Genomic DNA, 9791 nt, shown 5'->3' on the forward strand with positions numbered 1-9791 from the left:
GTCTGAACTCCCCTGGTCTTCCAAAATCTCATGAATCTACTCAGGGCAAAGGGGGCTAATCCTCTTTGGAAAGACCTGGAATCTGATCAGCCCTTCCTATAGTTGCTTGTGGCTGTCCCGTGGTGTCACATGGAAGACTGTGGCCCGCCTAACAGGATGCCTCCCCTGTGGGAAAGGGACTTGGAGATCCCATCCCAGCAGGGCCACAGAGGCTCTTTGAGGGAGAGTGGGTCTCTTTGGGGCCCACTTCTTTGGTGCACACCCACTTTATTTGGCCATCATTCCCAACTGTGTAGGTTGGCTGCCTTGGGAGGACTGCCCTGTCTTGTGCTGATGTCAGCCTCCCCTCCCCACCATCCTGGTCCTTGGATGGACCCTAGACTCCCTTTCTTTTGAGTTTTCTATTTTTTTTTTACTCGAAATGTAGTTGACACACGATGTTCCATTAGTTACAGGTATATGGGGCCGTGACTGGACAGGTCTATACGGTATGCTGTTCTCACCACGAATGTAGCCACCACCTGTCCCTGTACGATGGTAGTACAACCCCATTGACTCTATTCCCTGTGCTTGTGCCCTTTATCATCGTGACTTACTTCTGCCATGTGTAACTGGGAGCCTCTACCTCCCACTTCCCCTCGTCCATTTTGCCCATCTCCCCTCTCCTTACCCTCTGGCAACCAACCACCAGTTCATTCTCTGTCTGTTTCTGCCTTTTGTTTATTTCTATAATCATTTGTTCTGTTTTTGAGATTCCGTATATGAGTGAAATCATACGGTATTTATCTTTCTCTGTCTGATGTATTTCACTGAGCATAATACCCTGTAGGTCCGTTCATGGTGCTGCAAATGCCAAGATCTTTTTTTCATGGCAGAATAGTATTCCATAGGGAGTTTAATTTCTGGAGCTTTGTTGCCCTTTCCAGCCTTTCAGCCTCAGTAAGGGCTGTGCTGGGTGTCCCTACCGGGTCTCCTGGGGACCCACCTCTAGGAGTTGCTACGGGGTTTTGGTCCCTTTGCTCCAAGAAGGGTGGGAACTCCTCATCCATCCCCCTTTTCTGCAGTCATCAGCTTTGTACTTGTCAAGGGATTATGACCTTAATGAAATCACAGGAGGTTCATAATCTGTTCCCCCAGGGAGAAGGCAGTGCTCAGCCCATATTTGCATAACCAAGAGGGCCGTAGAGGAGCCACGGGTGTAGAAGGTCCACTTCTCTGGAAACTTCATTGCTCCTCATTTCAGATTAGGAAGCCAGGGCCCAGAGACCACAAGCACCTTCTCCAAAGCCACACAGCCTGTGACTGACCCTGCTCCCTTTTCCCTTCCCTTCTGCTCATGCTCTTGTGAATGGTGCCAAGGGCCTGTGGATGGACCCCTACAGGCCTGCCCAGCACCGATCCCTCTGTTTCCTCTTTGTGAATCCTTAGGTGAAGTCGCGGGAGCTGGTGCGGCCAGCATCATGTCCACCCTGACCGAGAAGGCCGTAGTAAAGAAGGAACTGCTGTGTGATGTGGTTGGGAGAGACAAGTACCAGGTCAATAACAAACACGATGACAAGTACTCCCCGCTGCCTCCCAGCAAAATCGTCCAGCGAGCAGAGGAGCTGGTGGGGCAGGAGCTGCCCTACTCGCTGCCCTGTGAGAACTGCGAGCATTTCGTGAACGAGCTGCGCTACGGAGTCGCCCGCAGTGACCAGGTGCGTCCTCAGCCGCGTCCCCATCCCCAGGAGCCAGACCGTGCCGTCAGCCGGCGGGGGATGGGCATCGGGCACCTAGAAGGCAAATGGATGCCACACTCGGGGTGGGGACGGGCAGGTCGGCCCCATGGGCTGGCGCGGTTGTGCACCATGACCCACGATGTGAGTCACCGCCCGGGAAGAATCCTGTGTTTTGGACAACACTGTTTGTCTTTTACCCACTTAAACATTGCTCAAAGTGAAGAAAGCACATGAGAAGTTTCCTTTTCCCAAAACAATTCTCAGGCTTTAACGCAGAGAATAAACAGCTTATTTTCGGTAGAATTCTTGTAGAATTCCTGTTTACCCACATTAAAAAAAAAAACCAAACCAAAAACGGCAGATTTCTTAGCACTTCTAACAAGGGACAGCTTTTGTGTTTCATAATTCTGCTTTATGACCTGTGCCGCCCACCTGTGGCCCTTTTGGGGTCAGAGCTCCGGTAATTCAGCTCACCCAGCAGCCCGGCCCGTGAGAAGTCAGCGCGTCCCCCCCGTAAAATGTGCACTCTCAGGACTAACCAGGGCCCCCTGTCTTGTGTTTGATTATGCTCTTTGCCTCCGCACCCAGCACGCTCACAGCGAGCTGTTGTTGATTTCCTTGACAAAGTTCCTTTTGTACGAAGCCGCTGTCTCATGCGTTCTCCCTCCACGAGGTTCTGTAAAGAACCGGGGTACATTGTTCCTCCTCCATTCTCTGCAGACTGTTTCTCCCACCCTGACAAATCGTTTAGCAAGGAAAACGCTGGGAACAAGAGCTTTCATGTGGGTCCCCCCCCAACCCCGCCCCCAAGAACCACTGTGGCTGCCACAAAGCCACGCCTGATGACCTCTACGGTGAAGGTTAAAGACCGACTCGCAGTCACATCTTGGGTCTGTAGCTTCATCCAGACCTTGTCATCCTGGCGTCTGGCTGCTAGGAACCTCAGTTCTGGGTACCGTGTGATGTGAGTGACACTGGTGTGTTTCCTGCCACTGCACACAGCCACGTGGGGCCCATTTAGGGGCAGCGCCGAGATGTATTTATTTTTAGCCCGTGAAGACCTCCAAATTCTTCTCTATAATGGTCATTAAGGGTTTGTGGCAGCCACATGCATACAATCTAGGCAAGTTCTGTGCTTAGGGGAGCAAGGGCAGTGCCGACCGTGTCAGGTAAGGGTGTTAGTTTTGCGTACAAAGTTCGTATTTTCATATTTTTTATTCCCGGGATTTGGGGTACATGGTCCTCACTGTTGGCATAAAATCGTGATTAAACATCTTTCTCTTTGCTTGTTCTTGATTCCGCTTAAACGCCTGGCTTGGCTTATGGGTGAGATTTCTAGATGTATGTTGGTGACCCTCTTTCACACCCTCGTGTGGGAAAAAGTACAGTTTTGCTGATTTGGGCCATCGTGCCTTCACTGGGGACAGTGGCCATGAGAGCAGACTCTCCGTTTGCATTGTCATGGGGTCTGGTGTCCCCAGAGCTGCGCCTGGATAGTGCTGGAAATAGGAAGAGGCCGAACTTTCTCTCTGTTTCTTGCTGATCTGAACTGTTTCCACTGAGTTCTGTTCCCTTCAGGGTCGCTGCTGGACCTGATGAAACACGAAGGTGCTGGAAAGGGGGCCGTAAGGACACTGTGGCTCAGAGACTGGGAAAGAAGCAGGAGACAGGGCCGCCAGATACACTGGCCTTGCAGCCAGACTGCAAATTAGGGCAATAGACTAAAGTGTTGGGGTGTTTTCTGAGTCACCTGCTCGTCTTCCTAAAACACCGTGGTCTTTGTCTCCCCTGTGGGATGGTTTCATCATCTTCCTACCTTTCAAGTTTTTTTAGATGTGGCGTTGGCATTTGAAGTTGGAAGGTGCAAAAAGGTTTTGTATCAGGTTTCTGGGCTGACGAGGCAGGCTTCTATTTCTTTGTTCTTTGTTTTTGTTTTTTTTTTTCTGGAATAGTTTTTAAAATTTAAGTTTTAGATTTTCAAAGTAATGCAAGCATATAAGCTGAAAAGATAACCAGTTCTCAAAAAACCCCTCTTTACTCCTCCCTGTCTCACCAGGCAGCCATTCTTTTCTCTTTTAGCTTGGCATTTACCTATTTCTGAATTTCTAAACAATATGTGTATACTACCAGCTTTTAAAAAAAAAAAAGATTTTGTTTATTTATTTGAGAGAAGGAGAGTGAGAACATAAGTGGGGGAGGGGTGGGGGAGAGGGAGAAGCAGACTCCCTGCTGAGCAGGGAGCCTGACATAGGGCTCCATCCCAGGACCCCAGGATCATGACCTGAGCTGAAGTCAGATGCTTAACTGACCCAGGCACCCCAGTACCATCATTTTGTTAAAAAAATTTAGATATGCTCTTTTGATCACTCCTTATGCTAAGTGAAGGTTAAATTGCTTAAACCATCATTTCCTCCCCTCCCCCAGTCTCACTAGGTTTTTATATTATACATTTTTAAAAGATTTTTTAAAATTTATTTATTTTTAAAGATTTTTATTTATTCATTTGACAGACAGATATCATAAGTAGGCAGAGAGGCAGGCAGAGAGAGAGGAAGGGAGGCAGGTTCCCTGCCACACAGAGAGACTGATGCAGGGCTCGATCCCAGGACCCTGGGATCATGACCTGAGCCAAAGGCAGAGGCTTTAACCCACTGAGCCACCCAGGCGCCCCTATTATACATTTTTATTAAGTTACCATTCAGTGTTTCATGTTTATGTAAATTTTACGCACAGCTGAGTGTTGCGGTGTATTATGAATTTCCTTTTGGGGCTGGGGAAGGGTTTCTTTCTTTCTTGAAGGTAATTAGTATCTCCTTACATTGCTCAGTTTTCCTTGTACCCGTTGTCCGTTCTCAGTACGGTTTTCCACAAGGGAAATCCCGTCAAGTAATCTCTGAGTTCCAGGCTGTTCTCCTCGGACACATCCGTCCCTGAGACGGCCGTCCTGCTGTCCGCGCTGGCTGGCTCTCGGCTGACTGCACGGCTGTACCCCAGGATTTCCCTTTTCCGTTTTTCTTCAGATTTTCTTTGCCTTTCTCTTGGGTTGGTTTTCCTAGTTCCGTGATCTCTTCCGTTTCTCATTTCCCTGTCTTTCTCTTAATTTAGGTAGACCACATCCCCCCAGAAGTGGCTTTAGGTTAGAAAGACGGTTTCTGGAATACAGGACCACAAGGCTCGTGAGTCACACCGCTCTCCCCGGGCTGGTTACCGTCTGAGCTTCGGATGGCTGCCGTTACAAGCGACCACAAACTTAGGGGCTAAAAGCAACCCAACGTGATTTTCTCACAGTCCTAGAGGTCAGAAGAAGTCTGAAAATGGTTTCACGGGGCTAAAATCCAGGTGCCCCCAGGGCTCTGTTCTTTTCTGGAGGTTCTAGGGGAGCCTCTGTGTTTTTGCCTTTTCTGGCATATCTTGGTGATATGCTTATGACGAAGGGAGTTTGCTGTTGAATGGAAGCTTTGAGTGAACTGGGAGGGGACAAGTGGCTTGTTGACTTTAAGTTTCACTTTGGGTGATATGGGTAGGTAGTTTGTTTGGGAATCCTCGATATTGGTATCTTTTCTTTTCTTTTTTTTTTTTGAGTTTATTTATTTGAGTAATTTCTATACCCAAGGAAGGGCTTAAACTCATGACCCCGAGATCAAGAATCACACACTCCCTTGACTGAGCCAACCAGGTGCCCCAAGTAGCTTTTGTTTCCACTTGGGCGGGTCAGACGCCCCAGGAAGGTTTTCCTGACTCTTCTGTGGTAGGTAGTGTTCTGGGAGCACAGATGGGTAGGAGGGCAGAGAGTCTCACAATTAGCATTGTTTTTGGCATGATGGCCACATCCTCACATGCGTTTCTCAATTCCCAGGCCCCCAAGTCTTCTTTAATCCTCTGCAGGAATCAACTTTTTTTTTTTTTTTAAAGATTTTATTTATTTATTTGACAGACAGAGATCACAAGTAGGCAGAGAGGCAGGCAGAGAGAGGAGGAAGCAGGCTCCCTGCTGAGCAGAGAGCCCAATGCGGGGCTCGATCCCAGGACCCTGGGATCATGACCTGAGCTGAAGGCAGAGGCTTTAACCCACTGAGCCACCCAGGCACCCCAGGAATCAACTTTTGAACTTCTGCTGTAGTTGGGTGGGTGGGTGGGGCGTGGGGCCTCCAGGGACCCTGCTGAAGCTCTTTCTTGTCCCGTTTCCAGAGCTGCTTGGTGTTGTCAGGAGCTGACCTTCCCCAAGGATCCCGTTATAATTTGGGTTGATCCCTCAACTTTTCCCAGTGCTGCTTTAGAATTTAGAGTTCTGTGGGTCCTTGTGAAATGACACCGAAAACAAATGCCTTACTTTACTCTTGGTCAGGTTTCCGGGGGAGTGAAATTTGACATGGGACTTTTTAACCCTGAAATCTACTTTTATTTTTTTTCTTAAAGATTTTATTTATTTATTTGACAGAGAGAGATCACAAGTAGGCAGAGAGGCAGGCAGAGGCAGAGAGAGAGGAGGAAGCAGGCTCCCTGCTGAGCAGAGAGCCCGATGCGGGACTCGATCCCAGGACCCTGAGATCATGACCTGAGCCGAAGGCAGAGGCTCAACCCACTGAGCCACCCAGGCGCCCTCTACTCTTAGTTTTGCAACACTTCTTTTTCCTGGTATGAGCCATGCAAGTCAGAAATACTAATAAGGTGAGGTAGAGCCTCACTACTACTCCTAGTTGGGTCATTTCTTTGAAAACTTGCAAAGAGCACTCCTGTGCCTGGCAGAACCGGGTGTGGGGGAGGCAGCGAGGAACAAGACAAGGGACACACGAGAGGTCCTTGCTCCCCCGGGGGGCACAGGTGTGACATGGTAAGTCATCGAGAGCCATTCCTGCACCGCCTCCCACTGGCCACAAGGGCTGCCTGATGGCCTCCAGGATCTCAGCCATCCCGCCTTCATCTCCTCGTCCTTTGCACAACCACCCTCTGGGGATTTAGGGGCTTAAAATACCCACAGAGTGGGTCGAGTTGGCCTTGGGCCCGTGTACAGCCGTGGCCAGCGGCCTCCACCCGCCGGTTCTTTCCCCATCCAGCCCTCTTCTCCCCATTTCCCTGCCAGTACGTGTTGACTCCTGAGTTGTCAGTGGGCCAAGGGGCACGTGAGTCTCCAGGAACTGAGCGTTCTTGTTGCATGGACGGCCTGTCCTCGGATCCCCGACAGAGTGTGATCTCCCCTCCTCTCTCTTGCAGGTCAGAGATGTCGTGGTGGCGGCTGGCATCGCAGGAGTGGGCCTGGCAGCCATGGGCCTCATTGGAGTCATGTTCTCAAGAAACAAGCGGCAGAAGCAATAAGTTGAAGGGCCTGACCCACAGCGGGGACATTATCCACGGAGGAGGGTCTGGTTGTGCCAGAGGTGTTGGGGTTTGGTTTGTGGGTTTCATTCTGTTTTATAGTGAGGCTTATTTTTATGCAATAAAATAAAGCCCAGCAAGGGAGCACTTTACCGGAGAAAACGCAGCAGGAACTGGCTGGCGTCAAGTCTGTTGGGGGTGCAGCAGGGCTCGAGGCCTGGCCACGCCGGGGGGCGCCCTGGGCCTTGGGCGCTGTTCTCTCCCTTTGTCTCTGTGGCTGTGTCCTTTGACTTGCCGGAGTCAGCCCAGCTCTGGCTGTGTCCAGGCCGGGGTCACTCTGGTAATTCCGATTGTGGGGAGACCGTGGGCAGCAAGGGAGACCCGCGGCCCTGACTGAGGGGCCAGAACAGGAGCCGTCAGACAGCCCGGACCCTCGGCCTGGAACGAGAGCCAGCTCGGCCTCTCGGACTCTGCAGCTGGAGTCTGGGGGTGTTTGGCGGAGTCAAAACCAAACCAAAGCCAACGTCTGCCATGACGAAGTCGGTAGAGGCTCTTGCCAATCTTGTGAAATCCTCTCCTGTCTCCCTCTGCTCTCTCTGCTCTCCACACCTTTCCTCGGCCCCGTCGCTCCCACTCCCAGCCCTCCTGCTTCCTCTCCACTTGGGCTAGCTTGTGGACCCCCAAGTCTGGGACCCCACACCCCTCCTGCGACCCCTCTTCCCATGTCCCCTCGGCTCCACACTCCCCTCAGCCAGTCAGCTTTGCCCCGTGGCTGGGTCCCGTGGTGCAGGGTTACCTCAGACCTTCCTGGCATGGCCGCCCCCATGACTGACCTCCTCGCTGCGCAGCCCTCTCGGGAGGGGTTGGGGATGAGGCAAGACCTTTCGTGGCTGGTCCCTTGAGTTCTGCTCATATAGCTCGCTGGACGTGGCCGATGGTCAAAGGGGCCATTTCTCTGAGGAGACTTGCATGTCTCAGAAATTCCTCTGAATTTCTTTCTCAGAAATTCTCTGCTGGGGCCAGCTGGCCTTCCCTCCACAGGGCAAGGCTTCTCCAACTGGTTGCAAATGTTTCCTCTGTCAGCCCTGGTTGTCTGGAGACCTGTGGGAAGCCCGGACAGGACTTACACACGGCTTCATGCCAGCCCCCTCCTGCTTAGCCCCAGTCTGGTCCAGGGTAAACGCACACCCATCCGCGTCCCAGGGTTGATAGAAGAATAGTTTTCTCCCAGTGCAGTTTTCTTTCTTTTTTGGTCTCAGGTCCACTGATCTCCTACCAGTTCCCAAGCTCCCAAAAGAGGGGGACATGGGCCAAACTCAAAGGGTGGGTCTCCTGAAGGGCCCTGTCTCACATGGCAGAGGGGAGAAGAGGTTAGGGCCACGTGGAGTGGAGAGCTCCAAGCTAATTATAGATTAAACAAAAGGAATGAGGAAAAATAAGCACAAGAAAACAAAACCAAGATACCCAGTTCAGTTGAAAAGAAAAATTACGTACAAAAATGTGGGATATGTAGAAATAACCAAATAAGATGGAAGAACGAATTCCAAATATATTGGTTGGTAATCACCATGTATATAAATGGACTAAACTTGTCAAGTGAGAGATAAACATTTTACTGGGTTAGAAACTGGATTCAAGGAATACGGTTTATAGCAGATACACTTAAAGCAGACAGATAAAAAGATGAAAATCCGGGCGCTCCTGCCTGGCTTCGTTGGCAGAATATGTGACTCTTGATCTTGGGGTTGTGAATTTGAGCCCCACATTGGGTGGAGAGATTACTTAAAAATAATAATAAAAAACCCAAAACCTTAAAACCTTAAAAAAAAAAACCAAACCAAAACCTTAAAAAAAAAAGGTAAATTCAAAGGATGAACACTTTACATGACAACTGGTCTGTTGTCTTAAAGAAAAGTCATGCTATGAAGGAGAACTACAGGGTGTGTTGAAGGCTGTCTAGACTGAAAGGCATGTTGGGGACAAAACAACTAAATGTAAAAAGCAACAGTGAAAGCGATTTGAGGCAATTGGGAAAATTCAAATGTGGACTGGGCATTAAAGAATTTTAAAGAATTATTAATTTTATTAAGTGATTTGATATTAGACTTATGTAAACACATGACCTGAATTTAAAAAAATAGAGGCAGATAAAGCAAATATGACAAAACAGTAAAGTTTTTAGTCTAGGCGGTGGGTATGTAGGTGGTCATTGTACTAGTCTTTCTAGTACTTTCTATATGTTAAGAAATTTACATAGTAAACCTTTAAAATATATCTGAAATTTGAACCTGAACATTTAAATAAAATAAGACCTTTGGCTATATTTCAATGAATTATATAATAATTTTTAAGAATTATAAAAGATAACGCTAGAACTAAGAACACATACTAACTAAAAGCTGGCATAACTGTATTGATATGAAAAATATAGGCTTTAAGGCAAAGATTGTTACTAGCCACAAAGGTCATTAAAAATTATGGCATAATAAGAAATACGTTTGGTCTTTTCCTTGGTTCCTAGCCCAAGCTCCTTGGAATTTCCTGAGTATTTGGTTTTGGTCATCATGAACCCCCTTTGATCACACCTGAGTGTGTGCTAACGAGCTGACCTCAGGTGCGGGTGCTAGAGAGCCTTACGATGGGGCAGGTCATCAGAAAGACCGAGTCATTAGAGGATTGGAACTTTGAGCGTCCCCCTCAAATCCCACTGATCTCCAGGAGAGGAGTGAGGTTGGAGATGAAGCCCCATAAGAACTCTTG

The 9791-nt window shown here is 49.0% G+C and overlaps 1 protein-coding gene across 4 annotated transcripts in view; it reads left to right on the forward strand.

Moving 5' to 3' along the window:
• LOC308351556 (phospholipase A and acyltransferase 3) overlaps nt 1-7197 on the forward strand; it is a 28290-nt gene extending 21093 nt beyond the window's left edge. For all 4 annotated transcript variants that reach the window (XM_080817335.1, XM_080817337.1, XM_080817336.1 and 1 more), the window contains 2 exons: nt 1429-1697; nt 6930-7197. In XM_080817335.1, coding sequence (XP_080673461.1) covers nt 1429-1697; nt 6930-7031 — 371 coding nt within the window. In that variant the 3' untranslated portion in view covers nt 7032-7197. The remainder of the gene's footprint in view (nt 1-1428; nt 1698-6929) is intronic.
• Nucleotides 7198-9791: the final 2594 nt, after the last annotated feature.

Source organism: Martes martes (genome assembly GCF_963455335.1).
Source record: "Martes martes genome assembly, chromosome: 10".
Taxonomy (NCBI): domain Eukaryota; kingdom Metazoa; phylum Chordata; class Mammalia; order Carnivora; family Mustelidae; genus Martes; species Martes martes.